The sequence below is a fragment of the Phocoena phocoena genome, chromosome 3, assembly GCF_963924675.1.
Source record: "Phocoena phocoena chromosome 3, mPhoPho1.1, whole genome shotgun sequence".
In the NCBI taxonomy this organism is placed as follows: domain Eukaryota; kingdom Metazoa; phylum Chordata; class Mammalia; order Artiodactyla; family Phocoenidae; genus Phocoena; species Phocoena phocoena.
This window is the reverse complement of record NC_089221.1, coordinates 72,865,740-72,885,340: the sequence shown is the minus strand read 5'-3', so window position 1 is coordinate 72,885,340 and position 19,601 is coordinate 72,865,740. Positions and strand designations below refer to the sequence as shown.

The following is a 19,601-nucleotide window of genomic DNA, read 5'->3' as shown; positions in this document are numbered from 1 at the left end:
CAGAACTAGTTACATCAGAAAAAGTGGGCAAATTAAGACACTGTTAATGATTAAGATTCACTGGATCAAATGAAAAATGAAACCAACATTTTAAAACAAAATACACTCCACTCCTTAAATAGCATGGCCCATTTAAAACACTTTTGGAAAGCAAAACCTGTAAAGAAATAAATATGTGATAAACTGATTCCTGAACCCGTCACATCTAGTCATGTTTGGCAAGTAAAGTGATGATGGGCTCAACTACCTCACCCAGATCCTGGGTGGAGGGCTGATCCTGGGGCTCCTTTGCGATGCTGCCCCAAGCGCTGTGCAGCCAGCTGATGCAATTCTCTCTACCTCTCTGTGGTCTGGCAACAAGATCTCAGATAGATATTACAAAATGTGGCCAAGGAAAGGTTGTGCTGATGAAGAGGGGACACCTCGTTTTTTTAATCAACTTGAAGACTATCAGCAGTCATGTATACTTTAAATTTTTAAATAATTTTTTATCCTAAAATTTGAGTGTTAGAATCCTTGAGATCCTCCAATGTCCTCCTTTTAGAAATGGGAATGGGCTCAGTAAAACTTTGAAGAGGTCTGTCCAAGCAAAAAAAATTTTTAAAGTTCAGAGAAAAAACATCTCAAATAGTTAAGTTAAAGGTAAGATAAACCTGTACTCTGTAACTTTAGAAATAATAACAATGTCATTCTTAAGTCCTGTACTGAATTTCTGAATCGTCTGAAATGTGATTACACTATACAGTTGATGCTTGAACAACATGGGGTTAGGGACACCGACCTCCCCATGCAGTCAAAAATCCATGTATAATTTTATAGTCAGCCCTCCGAATCCGTGGTTCTGCATTCTCAAATTCAACCAACCTCAGACTGTGTAGTGTTAGTATTTATTGAAAAAAAAAATCCATATATAAGTGGACCCACGTAATTCAAACTTGTGTCGTTCAGAGTCAACTGTAATGCGAAAACAGGATTCCTACACTAAGGCTCTTTCACTACAACTCTGCATTGGACTGTAGTGAAGATTATAATGCACGTTCTTTAAATCTTTCCCCCAATGATGCTACTGAGTATCATTCAACTCTGTAAGCCCAAGAAAGCAATAATATGCCCTCCATACCACTGTAACAGTTCCCTCCCTTTTTTCCCTAACCATTTATGTGTTGAAAAAAACAAGGTCATTGTCCTTTGCAATGCTTCTCCAACTTTAAGGCATGTGCAAATTACCTAGGAATCTTGTTAAAAGGCAGAATCTGAACCAGCTGGCCCAGGGTAGGCCTGAGAATCTGCATTTCTAACAAGCTCTCTGAAGCTATCAATGCACTGGTTTGCAGACCACACTTTGAGAGTAGGAAGGCTGTACAATTTCCCATATTCTGGATTTGCATGATTGATTACACAAGATGTGGTTTAATACATTCCTCTACTCCCTGTATTTTCTATAAACAGATGGAATAGAGGCTCACTCAAATTTGGGTTTGATTTTTTACAAGAATACTTAAAAGAGATGCTCTGTTTTTCCTACTGCATCACAGGACGCACATGAAGCCTTTCTCGGTGATGTTCTCTGGTCATTGGGTTTAGGTGCTGTCAGTCTGTTTCGTCCAGTATGAAGTTCCTATCAGTTTTCACTTAATGATTTTAAAATTGTAGCCATTGATGATCATAGCCTAGATTCACGGTTCCATTATGGATTGTAATGTGGTGATACACAAATTTTATCATTCTTTCTTTACTAACTAGAATCCCACCAGTAATCAATTCCCCTCATCTACTATTTAGTTACTATGAAACGCAATTCATACAGAAAAGATACTTACTTTAATTACCAAGCTCATTCCGTTTGTCCACACTAAGAGAGGGAAAATATCCAAATGGCCTTGCTTCAGTTGCGGAGTCACTAAAACATATGCTGAGCCTATAGAAAGCAGGTCTCCCAAGTACAAAAATTGCTGAGCAGAAGAGCTCACACCCTCACTCTAAGGAAAACCCACCCTACAAAAGAGAGTATATCAGCTGCCGTTGCTTGATGGAATATCCCTTGAGAAATATCAACTCTGCTGACTCTAAACTTTCATATTTATCAAGAAACCTTCGGGTGTATAAACTGATTACCATTAGTGAATGTACTGCCCTTGGCAGAAAAATCAATCCTAACTATTGAGACACTCTTAATAGTTACATGGCATTCTGGCCTACAAATCCATTTCTTTTTAGTTTGGTTATCATGAGTCAGTTCTCCTGTACCTGGGGAAGCTGCTAAATTAATTTTCTTCTCTTGCAGAGCTGAAAGGTAATCCCTGGACTCGGGTAACCATCTCATGGAAAAAGTGGCTCACAAGTGTGGCCTAAGCTTCACTGTTTGAAATCCTTAAAGTTGATTTAACCATTACTGTGGTCCTTTTTCATCCTGCTAAACTTCTTGAATGAAGAGTCTTTTTAACTAACTTTTCCCATTTTCTCATTATCCAAATCATCCTCTACTTCATGTGGGCCAATTTCATCCAACTAATATTGAGCATTCCAGGCACCGTGGTAGGACTCAGAGAGCACTGAACAAAACCAAGTCCCTGCCTTCAGGGCTTATATTCCAGTGGATGAAAGAACGCAAACAAGCATAAGTATGTAGCATAATATTATGTGCTCCTGTAGTGTTGAATTATGTCCCCCCACCCCCAAATGTGTTTAAGTCCTAACCCCCCGGGGACCTGTGAATGTCACCTTCCTTATTTGGAAATAAACTCTTTGAAGATGAAATCGAATTAAGATGAGGTCATATGAGATAAGGGTGAGTCCCCTCCTAATGACTGGTGTCTTCATAGGGGGGAAATCTGGACAGAGAGAGACACACACGGGGAAACATCATGTGAAGATGCCGGCACAGACCTGAGTGCTGTAGCAGCAACCCAGGAACACCAAGGAGTGCCAGGAACCACAGAAGCTGGAAAAGAGGCACTGAGCAGATTCTCCCTCAGAGCCTCCTGAAGGAACAAACTCTGCTAGTACCTTGATTTCAGACTTCTGGCCTCTAAAACTGTGAGAGAATAAACGTCTGTTGTTTTAAGCCACTCAATTTGTGGAAATATGTTATGGCAGCCCTAGGAAATCAGTACAGCTCTGAAGAAAAATAAATCATGGTAAAGGGGTAAAGAATAACAAAGGGGTATGGTACTGACTTTTTCACACAAGGGAAGTCTTTCTGTGGAGGATAAATCGGAGCAGGGTGCTGGAGAGGGGCTGTGAGCTTCAAGATGAAGGAATGAGGTGAAGATGGCTATGGACAGAAGGAAGAACAGAGGCAAAGGAGGAAGCCACAAGCTGGGAGCATCTGAGGAACATGAAGCTCATGCAGCTGGTGAGGAACAAGGAGAGTCTGGTTAAGACCAGATCTTGTGGAGCCCTGAGTGAGCTATGGTAAAGGGTTTGGCTTTTATCTTACTTGTGATGGGAACTATACTCAGGCAGATGTTGAAATGCAAAGGTCCCTAATGGTCCTCAATGGCAAAATCCACAGGACTTTTTCCCTTGTTCATGCTCTTGAACTTCCAAAGCATACCACTCATTATTGCCTCCATCCTTATGAAACTGTCTCTTCTCTAGGTTTTAATAAAATCCCAGGGACTTCCCTGGCGGCGTAGTGGTTAAGAATCCGCCTGCCAATGCAGGGGACATGGGTTCGAGCCCTGGTCCGGGAAGATCCCACATGCCATTGAGCAGCTAAGCCCGTGAGCCACAATTACTGAGCCTGCGCTCCAGAGCCCATGAGCCACAACTACTGAGCCTGCGTGCCACAACTACTGAAGCCAACGCCCCTAGAGCCCGTGCTCCGCAACAAGAGAAGCCACCGCAATGAGAAGCCTGCACACTGCAATGAAGAGTAGCCCCCGCTCACCGCAACTAGAGAAAGCCCACACAGCAACAAAGACCCAACGCAGCCAAAACTAAATATAATTAATTAATTAATTAAAAAAAAACCCTCCCTATTACAAGTACTGGGGGCCCTTTTAAGATGGCTGCACTGATCCTCCTGACTCACTTGCCTATAATCACGTCTTGACTAGCATTCTCTCCACTGGAACCCTCTTCCTCCTTGCCTGGCTACATCCCTTTTTACCTTAAGATCCAGTTTAACTCCCTCAACATCCACAACTGTCATTTCATCCCACCTTGCTCTTGGAAAGATCCTCTTGCTAAAATAAATGGATTTTTAAAAATTGAGGTAATACATACAATGCAGCAGCATTCTTCAATTCTGGAAGAAATATAGACAATGCCTCTTTTGGGAAATGGACCTGTTCCAAAGAGAAGGAGTTTCACTTCCATTTTTTTTGTTTATTTCTTCAACTATATTAACAGTAGAGATTTTATATCCCCCACTGTTTAGTAGAATACTCTCTATACAACAGCTCTGTAATCAGTGTTAGGCTTTCCTTATTTATTTACTTACTATGATTTGATAAGCAAATTTACCCACAGAAATACAATTCAGTCAGCCTACTATTAAGGATTTTTTTTTTTAACTTCTAGAACAAGTTTGCGACCTGGCTGTACACTGGAATCATCAGGAGAGTTAAAAAAACAAAACAAAACAAAACAAAAAACCCTCAAGCATCACCCCAGAACAATAAAATCAGAATCTCTGGAGGTAGGATTTAGGCACTAGGACTTTTTAAAGCACTCCAGGAGATTCCAATATGTAACCTACATTAAGAACTACTGCTCCAGGGCTTCCCTGGTAGCGCAGTGGTTGAGAGTCCGCTTGCCAATGCAGGGGACGCGGGTTCGTGCCCCGCTCCGGAAAGATCCCACATGCCGCGGAGCGGCTAGGCCTGTGAGCCATGGCTGCTAAGCCTGCACATCCAGAGCCTGTGCTCCGCAGTGGGAGAGGCCACAAGAGTGAGAGGCCCGTGTACCGCAAAAAAAAAAAAAAAAAAAAAAAAAAGGAAATGTAAAATCAGATGCACCACCCTTCCATTTTGGGATGCCTCCTGCAAATTCCTATTCAGAATTGTTCTGAGATAGTTTGATGAGTGTAATTCAAGTATCCAAGAGCTGAAATGCAAAAGCCTATTCTAATTAACAGTGGAAACAACTTTGTGGCAGAGATTTAGCTCATCTCTGAAATTCCTCCTAGCTCTAACATTTTATGAGTTATAATTGTGGCTTAACTGTATTGTCCTCCACATCTCACACAGTCTCTTGCATATATTACCTTGGTCAGTAAACATACAAACAGATATAAGCAGGCATGGAAGCTAGGAGAGGCACTGAAAGCCAGGTCACAGTTTCTTTCCTGATGAATAGCACCTAAATTGCCCTAATTAGAAACTAACAGTCATGCTGACCTTGTCTCCACCTCCCTTGATCTCCTCATCTAATAGTGGAAGACTATCAGCTCTGTGTCCCTTCTTATATGTTTGTCTTTCTTCACTTCTGCTTTAGTTCAGGCCTTTACCATCTCTTGCCTGGACCTCTAATACAGAACAAATAAACTTCTCATGGCCAGACTCCCCCTTTCAATCCACTCTCCAGTCATCTCTCTAGAACACAAAACTTGATGTATCACTCTCCTTGACTAACAGAGCTTTGGAGACTAACTTTCCGCTTCTTGCACCTTGCACCTCCCCTTCCCCCCACCCCAGCTCTAACCACTCTCAACTCTGCTACACCAGCTGCTGCATGTCACGGTTCCTTCTGCCTGGAAGGCCACACCCACGTAAGCAAGCCCTCATCATCATTTAAGATACTATGCAAATGCCACTTCTGACCATTTCCTCCATCCGAAATGGAGGTAGGCCTATCTCTTTTCTGTTTCCCAAGTACTACACTGCTTTTATTACCCTTTTAAAAATCATGTTGTAATTGTCAGTTCTTGTCTGTCTCCCCAGTAATTTCTTCAATTATCCATCCTTCTAGTATTTGTTAAGCAACCTCTGGGTCAGACCACCTTCTACATAATGAGAATATAATAGCGAACAAAACAAAATCCCTGGTTTCGTAGTGCTCATAGTCTACCATGGGAAATGGAAAAAAATATACTTTATAGAGTGCCAGGTAGTGATTAGTGCAAGAAAAAATAAAGGCAGGAAACGTGGGTGCTATTATGGAAAGAATGGTTGAATAAAGTCCTCCTGTATTTTGTAATATTTGAGCACAAACCTGACAAAGAGAAGGAAAAAGCCAGGCTGAGAACTAGGAAAGGATATATAGGGGAAAGTGTAATACAAGCAGAAGGATCTGTAAGTGTGAAGGCCTCTTTATTTGAAGACTTATTCACCTTTTCCTGCCCCATTACCAACCAGAGCCTGGCAAAAGTCCAATAAAAATTGGGAGAATTATTGCTGAGCTCATGGCCTAGTAAGGATATTACTCCAATTCACCTCTCTTTGCCTAGAGGAAAAATAAAACTGCAGAGAGTTCTGTACTTCCCTGTTGAGAACATCCTAACCAACAGTCATCTTTTAAGGCCAGCTCAAATGCCACTGAACAATCCCTTCCATGCATATTCTCATAGCACCTAGTTTTTACTTCCTCTGGGGTACATATCTCATTTGCCTTACATTGCAAACATTTGTGTACAGTTATTATCTTCCTTCAAATTGTTGGGAACCCAGATCATGCCTTTTTTTTGTTTTTTTAATTCTGTTTTTTACACATCTTTTAGCTTGGGACTTGCACATAAGAATAACCCTGAACAGAGTGTCTGGATAAATTCTAACTAGGTTAGGCAAATATTCAGAAAGGCTACATCCTCATCGAAGACTTAAGGATTGTAGGGGAGGAGAATACACCTCTCCTTCTAAGAAGGCTTATTAGCAGCTGCCACAATAAGTGTTTTCCTAATTATCTTTTATAATGCTGTCTCATGGGTCTCTTTATAATTTTTCCTGGCTGAGCAAGGAGGTTAGTCAAGTTCTCAAGGGAATTTCTGAAGCCTAAATGGATGTTTCAACAGTGGGGAGATGCAGGATGGGGACAGGAGCCTGGTGTTAATAGTGGGGGTGATTTCTGTGGCTGTTGGGGCCACGCCCAGGCATTATCCACTTTTCCCGTCCTCTCAAGGTGCGGCTGCCTCCACCTTTCCTCAGTTGAGCCTTTTTCCCAACTTTCTTTGCTCTCTTCCAAGAGCGGACAAACAATGCAAAACAAAGGAGGGTAGGGGAACGAATATATAATTTAATTTTTTAGAAGACAGGAAAAATCTTATCAACAACACCTCTCCCCCATGATACAGGGTAAAGTGCTAACAGTTAAGAAAACATACTGAATAGTCTGTCCTTAGCTGCAAGTCTGCGGCAATGACTCGTGTTTGAACCAATCATACCAAAGGAATTGGAAATCTACCATCAGTAAGAGTATAAATTCCATTCTCACTGCAAACAGTCCTAGGAAGTGGAGACTAGGTAAAAATTGGAAGCGACAATTTTAAACGATTGTGAAGGGATTAGGAGAAGGGGACGTAAAGCTATCTCCCAATGCCCCTCAATCCAGAGGCGCTTTAATGAATCTCCACTCCTGACTTCCCCCACCTTCTCCATGTGCCCCTTTAACTCCCCACTTACCCTCTCCAACTCCTCCCAAGCCCTCAATTGCCTCCTCTGTTACCTGCTCACTAAGTCTCGAGGCTTGGAAAACTGTGCAACCGAAGTGCCGGCCGGCAAGGAAGGGGTGCGGACAGAACGTTCCGACGCTCCGGTGCTGGTTCCACCTCTGGAGAAGCGCGCTCCGCCCTCCACGCGGCCTCAGAGCCGCGTTCAAACCCAACCAATTAGCCCCACCCACTCCCTAGCTAGGCCCCGCCCTCCTGGCAAAGAGCTTTTTAGCCCTTGGCGGGCGCCGTAGTCGTCCAACCCCCTTGGCCTGACTCTTTCTGCGCCAGCTGGAAGTGCGCATCATAGCGCGCGGTGGGTGGGCTGCCCTGCTTCCTCCCACGCTTAGCTTTCGGCCTCTGCCGTCAGACCCCCCCCCCAGAGGTGGGAAGAGTTATCACTTTCTGGATCTCTCGTCTACTGCATTGGCCCCTGCGTTAACGCTCCGTTGTGCTACGGCCAGTGAGGCTGCGAGTGTTCCAGCGCCCCGGTGCGAGGAGAGCAGCTCCTGCTCTCTGCGGACCTGGCAGGAGGGTGCGGGCGGACGCTGCAGGCAGAGTCTCCGCGTGTCTTTCCTCCTCCTGGTTCTGCCCGCAACCCCATCCGCATCCCCCGCCCCCTCCTTGCTCTGCGCTTTCTCCCGGGCTGCGGGCAGAGCGCTCCATACAGCTGCAGCGCCCGAGTCTGGGCAGCCTGCGGGAGGCACACACGCCCACACCCACTCCGCCTGGCCGCATCCTTGCCCAGCATGTCTGCGCTTGAGTGGTACGCCCACAAGTCCCTGGGCGACGGCGTCTTCTGGATTCAGGAACGCTTCTATGAGTCTGGCAACCGCGCCAACATCTGGCTGGTGCGCGGCTCCGAGCAGGACGTGGTGATCGACACAGGCCTGGGGCTGCGCAGCCTCCCGGAGTACCTGTACTCCTCTGGCCTCTTGCAGGACCGCAGGGCCAAAGAGGATGCGGCGTGCCGGCCACTGCTGGCTGTGGCCACCCACGTGCACTTCGACCACTCCGGCGGCCTCTACCAGTTCGACCGGGTGGCGGTGCACCACGCCGAGGCCGAGGCGCTGGCTCGCGGGGACAACTTTGAGACCGTGACCTGGCTCTCCGACAGTGAGGTGGTGCGGGCGCCGAGCCCGGGCTGGAGGGCCAGGCAGTTCCGAGTGCAAGCGGTGCAGCCCACCCTCATCCTGCAGGATGGTAATGGTCCCTCACGGGCGCGCGTTCTCTCATTAAGGGAAGGGACTGGGGAGAAACTGTCCGAGGGGTGCTTGTTGCACACCTTCTTGGCTGTAAGGTGTCACATCGCAGAAACACTACTTCTGTTTCTCCCGTCCCTGAGTCAAAAGCCCACTCGACCATAGAGTCTTTGGAAGGCCACTGCAGCCTTCCCTACCAGAGACAAGCTCCGGCACCTTGTAGTAATGCAGAGTACTCGACTGAAAGCCGGCCCCACCCCCTAGTCAGTTTCCTGTGTAACGTACGGTATGTAGTAACGCTATAGAGACTTCTGACTAGGATTCCCATTCTTTTCCCGAACACAAGTCTGACATTTCCAGGCACTTTTCTAGCGAAAAGACTCTTAAGGAATGGTGCCTCATGGAGAGTGCATGTCATGTTCTATGCTTTTGAGAACTGCTGACTTCATCGGCCGGGATCGAACAATTCCCACCTGTAGGCTTAGAAAGCCGTTAGAGAGCAGTGGTTCTAATCTGCTCATGCATCTTTATCTTTCAGATAGGTTTCTGTTCTTGATGTTGCCTCACAAGAGAAAAAGCTTGATTGTGAATATAAAAAGTAGAATGTGTCTGAGTCTTATGACAGCTCTCTATTCTGGTTGAAAGCAAGGCCTGAGAAAGGTTAATAAGGAGGCTATTTCCCGTAATGGTGAAGTATGTGGACTAATGCTTAGATAACCTTGGGCCTCTTTGGCTCTGTGAAAAGCAGGATGGGGTTCAGAAAGAAACTAATGGAATAAAATAGTGTAGGGTTCCAGCCCTTCCAACCTCACACAGTCACTTAAATAATTAAGCCAGTTGGTCACAGCAGTGATATTTGTATATTACTTTCTTTTTTGTTTTTAGAATGCTTCTGTTGATTTTGTCCTCACAACACATTTGAAGTGAGGCTACTGACCCCCAATTAAATGGCTTGTCTAGAGTCCACAGAGCAAGATACAGATAAAAGCTAGGATTGCAACCCAGGCACAATAGATCAAAGCATGCAGATCATACATAAATCCTACCCCATAAATATATTATGGTAATTCTGAGTAGGAGGTGAAACCCTCTTTCCTTTCTATCTTGAAACTCTTTTATTTGCCAAATTAATTTATTAAACCGTTCCCCTACGAGGCAGAAAAATCCAGTTGCTGCAGTACAATAAGTCTCACTTTTGTGACCAACCAGTATGACAAATAATGAAGTACTTTACAAAAATGAGTTCATCTTACAGATGAGATCTTGATCACTTGAGGCATAAGAAATAGAAAGCAAGATTCTATACCTCACACCCCACTTAAACAGTCTTTTCATTAAAATTTTAAATCTAAAGATTAAAAAAAACAATGGTTTAGATGGGAGTCTTACATTACCTGACAATTTGAGATGAAAGAAAACTAAATTTACATTAAAGGTACTTTTAATTGCTGTATTTCTTGATGGAATTGATACTTTTAGAGGTAGGATTTCCATGCAGTTGATGGGTATTCAGACTAAATTAACACCCAGCCCCCCCCAAAAAAAGTTTACATTAGTATTTAAAATATATTTAAATTGTCTAAATGAATAAATGACTTTTGATTTATTTACTTTTGCTTCTGTGCCAGAAATAGGAAATGATGAAAGAACGATAGGAATTATTGTTTTATAGATGAAGAATCCACACAGGCTTGAATATCATACCTGAAGTCACATAGTAAGGGAAAGAGCTCGGACTGGAAACCAGGTTTCCTAAATCCCAGTTGATGCTGGAATTACAGGATTTTGGAGTTGCAAGGAAGCTGCAAGCTACCTTGTGGTGCTTTAAGCCTTTGAAAGTGTGAAATGAAAGGTTAATATTTACTAAAAACTTTGAAGGTGGTAATACTGTGTTAAATTAAAAATTGTTTTTCATTAGGAGCTGGATGTCTCACCCTCTCAAGTAGTATCTAATATCCTCTTTTCTCAGGAATATTAATTTCCTGTCTCTTCTGAATGGTGTGGCCTGCTAACTTGATATTATCATAATCCAGGTACCTGGAAGGAGATAGAAAATATTTATATTAAAAACTCATACACAGTTATGTACACACAAACCGTACATACCTAACAGCATGAAGTCTTCATTGTTTTGGTTAGAAAATAAGGAGGCTGAATTCATTAGCTTATTACATTTCATTTAGTGTATTGATGACCACCTGTCGTGGAGAAGCATAAATCCGTGCAGTGTATCACTAACCCAAAAGCTTACTTGTGTATAAGGGACAAGGAAGACAAGGAGAGATCATCATCCAGTGCATGCATCATTTTTGATGGAAAAACACCTCGCCCTACTAATAGTGAAATCATATCTTCCTATAAGAAGATAGCAATAAACCCTAAACTGATACAGCACATTCTTCTTGAATGGGCACACATCATTCTGCCTGTTTTTCACAATAGGCAGGCATTTTGGCCCCTACTGTACATGTTTAAACAATTTTCCTAGAGTCATCAAGATACTAGAACAGTTGTTTCAGGTAAACTTAAAAATCATTTGGGGAGGTTAAAAACAAAAACGGATTCCAGAAAGGTAGCAGATTGAACGAACACATCTAATTTGACTCCCTCTCAAAATCCCACTAAGATTACAGCAAATGCACCATGGTTTGTCTATTTGTTTTATGTATAAATCCACATTGAGGTTCTGTTTTGGATGCTGGAGAGTAAATGTGATGACTGAGTTAGCAGTTTTATCCTATGCCAGCAATAGAAAATTGAGAGCCAATCCAGTTTGCACTGAGACTTAAAAGGCTCAGGAATTAGCAGTAGCTGGTACCTTAGTTGGGACAAAGGGAAGAAAACTAAAATAAGTAGAATTGGTTGAAAGCCATTTAAGAAGCTGTTAAAACTCTGAACTCTTCTCCCTAAGTGAATGCTCCTCTCCCCAGAGTTAGTTTGTTCTCTGGCAAGAATAAAGTAAAGGGGTTTCTTTTTTTTTTTTTTTTTTGGCTGCGCCATGCAGCATATGAGATCTTAGTTCCCTCACCAGGGATTGAACCCATCCTGCAGTTGAAGTGAGGAGTCTTAACCACTGGACCACCAGGGAAGTCGCAAGCAAAGGGGTTTCTTGATTGAGGGATGCCAAGTACTAATGAGCTCAGGAGTTCAGATGGAAAATTGGGATAAGTGTATGTGTATGTATATATACAAATGAAGATAGATAGATAGATAGGTAATATATATGTTCTTTACTAGTTTCCCAGAAGAATGAGAGTCAGGCCGTTACCGCTCCCCCCACCCAAGTAGGAACTAGAAGAATCTTATCTGGAAAATCTGCCCAGCCCTAGAGGAAAGACTAAGATGCTGATTCCTAAGTAATCCTTGGCTTGAACTTTCTACAGTGAAGCCTAGATCACCAGGCCCCATGCATGTGCTTCAAACAACTTTTTCATTATCCCCCCACTCTTAAACAGACAACCAAGCATTATAAAAAATCTGAGAAAATCCTCTCACGTGAAATCAAATACTAAAACAGCGTAAAGCAACTTGAGAGGAGAGGGCAATCATTAATATCATCAGGGGATAACAGAATCTATTGCATTCAAGATATCTGAGAGACAACAGGATGCCTTAAAAATAAGCAGCAGGGCTTCCCTGGTGGCGCAGTGGTTGAGAGTCCGCCTGCCGATGCAGGGGACACGGGTTCGTGCCCCGGTCCGGGAGGATCCCACATGCCGCGGAGCGGCTGGGCCCGTGAGCCATGGCCGCTGGGCTTGTGCGTCCAGAGCCTGTGCTCCACAACGGGAGAGGCCACAACAGTGAGAGGCCCGCGCACAGCAAAAAAAAAAAAAAAAAAAAAAAAAAATAAGCAGCAGACAGAACAATATTCACACTCATAAAAGAACTCTTGGAATTTAAAATGTCAGAAATTATTTAGTAGAATATCTGGAAGATAAAGTTGAAAAACATACAAAAGGAACAAATAGGCAAAATGAAAAGTAGGAGAGAATCAGTAAAGGACCAGTGTGAAAAATCTGACATTGGAATAATAGGAGCACAGACAGAGCAAATAGAGAAAGTAGAGGAAAAGAAACATAGTAGAGAAAATTCAAGAAAATATCCCATGATTAAGGGATGTAAATTTCCAGATTGCAAGAGCCCACGGAGTTCCCTGCACAATGGATGGAAACACATCCAACCCAAGGCACATTATTATAAAATTTCAGAACACTGGGATCAAAGAAGAGTCTATGGGCTTCCAAATTTAAAGAAAAAAGGTCATCTAGATCATAATGGCTTTGGAGCTAGAAAAGAAGAGCTGTACTTTATCTGACTAAAACTGATTTCCAACTTAGAATTCTAACATCCCTTCCACTATCAATCAAGTTCTCAAAAAGTCCCGCATGCTATTACTTAGGAAGATACTAAGATATACCTTTATCCTGTTTACTCCCTTCAAAATAAGGGAGTAAACCAAGAGGAAGCTATGGAGTAAAGGAAACAGGAGATCTAATGCAAGAGAAAGTTGTAAGGAAGCATCAGGATGATGGCAAAGGATGACACTGACAACGATAGAACCTCAGGCACAGAGTGTTCCAGATCTAAGCAGTTGAATCATTACTCTTGAGGGGTGAAAGGATGAGAAATGTATATATGTGTGCTGATGGTAGGTGGACAGAGAGGAGTAAAAAGAGCTACTAAAAATCCTTATATTTCATAGTGGCAGTCAATGGACAACATCTAAAATTTAAAAACCAAGAAATGGTAATACATGAACGAAATCAGTAGAGTATATCTAATTGGGAAAACAAGAAATGGAGTATAAATATTATTTACATAACTATATCTAGTAGAGGCAACTACAAGAAGAAGTTGCTAAAATTGTTAAAAGTTGTTGTCTCTTGGGAGCAGAATTGGAGATAGAGCCAGGATGGGGCAAAGAATATTTTAAGCCCTTCTGAAGTATTTTATTTGAAATATGTACATCTAGTTTGTTGATTAAAAATGAAATAAAAATTAAAAATTGGGGATGCCAAGATGGGAAAGGGTATTTGAGAAGCCAAGAGAAGTCTAGTATGGTTGGAATCTGGTGACAACTGGGTTAGCGTGAGGGCTTGGAAGGATAGTGTGTGTATATATATATTTTATATATATTTATATATTATATATGTATGATACATTTCATAGGCAGTTTTGGTTCTTATAAGAGAGGTCTTGGTGAAATTATATGTGAGCATTATAAGCATAAGGGAGGCATTTATAAAGCCATAGGGTAATGGAGATCTAGAAATATTCAGTCACTATGGCCTTATCAATTGCTTATAGTTGGTATCCATTTTGATAGGTGGGTGCTTATGTCTTATCTGTTGCTAAGTATTTTGAGTATAACCTTGCCTTGAATATCAAAAACCCATAAGACTCTACCCCTCCATCGGTAATTCTCTAGAGCTCCTTTTTTAGCATCGAACTTCCCTCATTCCTTTCCTTTCTGTACATTTATTAAACAATCTGTCTCCAACAGCTCTATTATTAAATCAACTTAGCTATAATTTCCTTCACCTTACTTGCCAATCATACAGGAAATGGCAGTGGTTTGTGATCCCCGAAGCACTTTAAATCTGGAACAATTATCCTGTGAAGGAATCTGGCCCCTTATGACTAGAATGTGGGGAACTTCGGGAGTGAGTACCTGATTCCATTTTAATGTAATTTTTGGATTCAAGGCAAGACCAGAACAATCCCTACTCCCATCCCGGGCCCCACTGATCTGTTTTGTGTCACTATAGTTTTGTTTTTCTGAAAATTTTCTACAAATGTAATCATATAATATATTTTGTGTCTTTCATTTGGCATACTGTTTTGGAGATTCATCCATGTTGTTTTATCTATTAATAATTCCTTTCTATTGCTGAGAAATAACTCATTTATGGATATAACACGTTTTATATATTCACCTGTTGAAGGAAATTTGAACTTTCTAGTTTGAAATTGTTATGAGTAATGCAGCATGAAAATTTGCATACGAGCCTTTGTGGTGGATGCATGCTTTCATTTCCTTGGTAGATAGCTAGAAATGGAATTCCTGGGTTGTATGGTAAATGGATGTTAAATGTTTAAGAAGGTGCCAAACTGTTTTCCAAAGTGCTATACCATTTTACATTCCCCAGTGCAGTGTATAAGAGATCCAGTTTCTCCACATCTCTGTCAATGCTTGATTCTGTCAGTCCTTTTGATTTTAGCCATTCTAGTGAGTATGTAGTGGTATTTCATTGAGGTTTAATTTGCATTTCCCTAATGACTAATGACATTGAGGTTTAATTTGCATTTCCCTAATGACTAATGACATTGAGCATCTTTTCAGGTACTTACTTGCTATTCAAATATCTTCTTTGTTTAAGGGTCTATCAAAATCTTTTCTCTTTTTTAAAAATTGAAAAATTGTTTTCTTATTGAGTTGTAAGTGTTCTTTATATATTCTGAATTCAAGTCCTTTATCAGATATACATTTTGCAAGTATTTTCTCCCAGTGTGTGGCCTGCTTTTTCATTTTCTTAATGGTATCTTTTTAAGCAAGGAAGTTTATAACTTGGATGAAGTCCAATTAGTCTATTTTCCTTATGTTTTATGCTTTTTGTGTCATATCTAAGAGCTCTATGACTAGCCCAAGATCACAAAGATTTTCTTCTGTTTTTTTTTTTTGTTTTTTTTTTTCTGGAAGCTCTCACATTTAGGATTATGATCCATTTTGAGTTAATTTTTGTTAATATTGTGAAGTAAGGGTTGAGACGTGCCTATTGTTTATTTGCATATATATATATATATATATATATATATATATATATATATATATATCTCCAAAGTATTCCACTCTAATTTGTTGAGGAGACTATCCTTTTACCCAGTGAATTATCTTAGTTGATACTTTTGTCAAAAATCCACTGACCATGGGCTTCCCTGGTGGCACAGTGGTTGAGAGTCCGCCTGCCGATGCAGGGGACACGGGTTCGCGCCCTGGTCTGGGAAGATCCCACATGCCACGGAGCGGCTGGGCCCGTGAGCCATGGCCGCTGAGCCTGCGCGTCCGGAGCCTGTGCTCCGCAACGGGAGAGGCCACAACGGTGAGAGGCCCGCGCACCGCAAAAAAACACTGACCATATATGTGAGTGTTTTCTTCTGGACGCTAGTCTCTTTCAATGATTATGTCTATCATTTAGCCAGCACCACACTCTCCTGATTATTGCAACTTTGTTAGAACTCTTGAAATTAGAAAAGTCCTCCAACTTTATACCTCTATTTTAAAATGGTTTTGGCTATTCTAGGTCATTTGCATTTCCATATAAATTTCAGAGCCAGATTTTCAATTTCTGTAAAAAAGCATGTCAAGGTTTTGATTGAGATTCTTGAATCTATAGATCTACACTGACCATTAAAGTAGTCACTAGCCACATGTAGCTATCTAATACAAATTTAAATTAATTAAGATTGATTAAAATTAAAAATTTAGTTCCTTGTTGCACTAGCTTTATTTCAAGTACCATTAGCTACACGTAGCTGGTGGATACCATATTGGATAATGTTGGTACAGATAATGTTGTTCCATTATCCTAGAAAGTACTATTAGACAGTGCAGTTATAAGAAAAACTGGATTTAATTACCAACCTAACAGCTTTGAGTCTTCCAATTAATGGATATGGCATGTTTCTCCTTTTGCTTAGATCCTCTTTAATTTCTCTTGAAAGTGTTTCTGTAGTTTTCAGTGTACAAATATAACAAAACACCTTTTTCATGTGCAATTGAAAAGAATGTGTACTTCACTGTTTTGGTGTAAACTATTTTATATATGTCAGTTAGGTCAAGCTGGTTGATAGTGTTGTTCAGGTCTTCTGTATCCTTACTGATTTTCAATCTACTTGTATTATGAATTATTCAGAGAGGACTATTCAAATCTCTAAGCACAGTTGTTGAACTGTTTATTCTTATTTTAATTATGTCAGTTTTTATTTGAAGAATTTTTAGTCTCTATTTTAGGTACATATGCATTTAGAATTTTTTTTCATGTATTGACCTAATGTATAGCCTCATAAAATGTACCTCTTTCCTCTAGTAATATTCTTATATAAAAATCCATTTTGTCTGACAGTATTGCCACTCTAGTTCTCTTATTGTTAATATATTTTTTTAAATTAATTAATTTAATTTTGGCTGCGTTGGGTCTTCATTGCTGCACGCGGGTTTTCTCTAGTTGTGGCTAGCAGGGGCTACTCTTAGTTGCAGTGCACTTCTTCATTGTGGTGTCTTCTCTTGTTGCAGAGCTTGGGCTCTAGGCACACGGGCTTCAGTAGTTGTGGCGTGTGGGCTCGTTAGTTGTGGCACACAGGCTTAGTTGCTCCATAGCATGTGGGATCTTCCTGGACCAGGGCTCGAACCCGTGTCCCCTGCATTAAGTTAAGGCGGATTCTTAACCACTGCACCACCAGAGAAGCCCTTATTGTTAATATTTATATGGTATAATTTTTCAAACTATTTTTGTCTTTGATTTTATAGTTCCTCTCCTGTAGACTGCATACATATCTCACTTTTTAATCTAGACTGACAATCTCTGCCTTTGATTAGAGTGTTTATCCCTTTCATATTTAATATAATTATTGATATGGCTGTATTTAGGTCTGCCATTTTGTTATCTGTTTTCTATGTCTCATTTCTTGTTTATGTCTTTGTTTTTCCTTTATTTTCTTCTTTTATGTTAGCAATTCCTGATTATTACACCATTTTAATTTCACTATTAATTTTAGCTATATTTCTTTGATTTTTTTCTGTATATGTTTGCACTAGAGATAACAATATGAATATTTTAACTTATTATGATTTACCTAAGTTAGTACTGATTTAAATCCAGTAAAACAGCAATTTGTATTCATATAGCTCAGTTTCCTCCCCACTGTCAAATAACTGGGAAGAGTGTGAGATTTTACCATACTTGCAGGTTAGTAAGTTAGCCTGCCCCAGTTTCATGGATTCTGACAGAAGACATGAGGTTCCTGGGTCAGAGACTAAGAACAGTTTATTACAGCAATACCAGTAGCCAGAGCATCATCATTTGTACCGATTCCTCAGGTCTTAATTTCCACGGAGTGACAAAACAAAGGGCAAAAATATAATACTGTTCACTAGAGCACCATTCATGAATTGTGTCACCAGATACTAGTACAATGGATATTCTGAAAAATGAGGTTTTTGGTCAAATAAATTTGCGAAACTATACAGCCACATCTCCCTTGTGTATATCCACAATGTACATTAGCATATTAAATGTACATTAGCATATCTTGCTGAAAAGAAAGCTGCTTAATTTTCTTTGAAGGAAGAGTTTTCAAAATTATTTGACCACAGAATCTTCTTTTCTTCTTTTCTTTTATATATTATAACAACCAGCAGAAATTGTGTTTCACTGTTTACTTTGGCAAACACTGGTCTAGCAAACAACAGAAGTGAAATATAGGCAACTTATTTTAAATCATCAATAAAAAGTAGGTATTTTTAAAATAAAACTAAAATAAGTTCATCCTTCCCAACATCTTTGAAACTGTTGTGTTCTTCTATTCTTTAAGTGATTGAAGTCAAATATATAACATGTTTATCTGTAAATTCTGTTTCCATTTTTAGGGGATGTGATCAACCTTGGTGACAGACAGCTCACTGTTATGCACATGCCTGGTCATTCTAGGGGCAGTATTTGCTTACATGACAAAGACCGAAAGATTCTCTTCAGTGGAGACGTCGTGTATGATGGATCGCTGATTGACTGGCTCCCATACAGCAGGATAAGTGACTATGTTGGAACCTGTGAACGTCTGATAGAATTAGTGGACAGAGGTCTGGTAGAGAAGGTGCTTCCTGGGCACTTCAATACCTTTGGTGCTGAAAGGCTTTTTCGATTGGCTTCTAACTATATTTCAAAAGCTGGGATATGTCACAAAGTTTCTACTTTTGCCATGCGATCTCTTGCAAGTTTAGCCCTACGTGTAACAAATTCTAGGACCTCACCCTAGTATTTAATTCTATAAATTAATACAATTAATTCTGTGTTGTTTAAAATAGTGAACACTTTAAGAAGTGCTTTTTTACTACTATTATGTATTAGAGGAAAAAAACGGTTGAGAATGAATAAGCCAAAAATGGAACTTCTTAAATTTTTTTCTTTTTTCCAAATAAGAAACCACTTAAATAAGATTATAATTTGCCAAAGCTTGTAATTTGCCATCATTCTGTAATATTTGTTCTAGAAATGATATAGAGGTATATGGGCAAGCAAGGAGGCATTTTGCAGTAAGAGAAAGAACTATCCTTGTGTCTCATTTCTCTCATTTTATTTCCTAGATGACCTAGAAAAAAGAGCATAAAGAGTTTTATGTTTATACTCTGAACTTGATATTTTTAATATATTATTTGAAGATAAAGGTTTTTGGGTTTAAAGTACATTAGAACTGAAACCTTAAACTAACATTTAGAATGACAGCTAAAACAATCCATTGTTATGGTACAGAATTTTTTTTTTTTTTTTTTGCCTCTCACTGTTGTGGCCTCTCCCGTTGCGGAGCACAGGCTCCGGACGCGTAGGCTCAGCGGCCATGGCTTACAAGCCCAGCCACTCCGCGGCATGTGGGATCCTCCCAGACCGGGGCACAAACCCGTGTCCCCTGCATCGGCAGGCGGACTCTCAACCACTGCGCCACCAGGGAAGCCCCTATGGTACAGAATTTTTATGCTTCATTTTATTTATTCTTAATGTAATTATAGTGTACATTATGTGTTATGTAATTTTACGTAC

The 19,601-nt window shown here is 40.7% G+C and overlaps 1 protein-coding gene across 1 annotated transcript; it reads left to right on the top strand.

Annotated features, from left to right (window-relative positions):
• The first annotated feature begins 8,337 nt into the window (after positions 1–8,337).
• On the top strand, positions 8,338–18,822 carry MBLAC2 (metallo-beta-lactamase domain containing 2). Its single transcript, XM_065875301.1, has 2 exons — positions 8,338–8,791; positions 18,437–18,822. The coding sequence occupies exons 1-2, from the start codon at positions 8,338–8,340 to the stop codon at positions 18,820–18,822; spliced, it is 840 nt and encodes a 279-aa protein (XP_065731373.1).
• The last annotated feature ends 779 nt before the right edge of the window (positions 18,823–19,601 follow it).

What these genes read in the sequence shown, in the direction of transcription:
- MBLAC2 (XM_065875301.1), top strand. Translation starts at nt 8,338, where the DNA reads ATGTCTGCGCTTGAGTGGTACGCCCACAAGTCCCTGGGCGACGGCGTC. An exon ending in CACCCTCATCCTGCAGGATG is followed by an intron (nt 8,792 to 18,436) that starts GTAATGGTCCCT and finishes TTCCATTTTTAG; the next exon opens with GGGATGTGATCAACCTTGGT.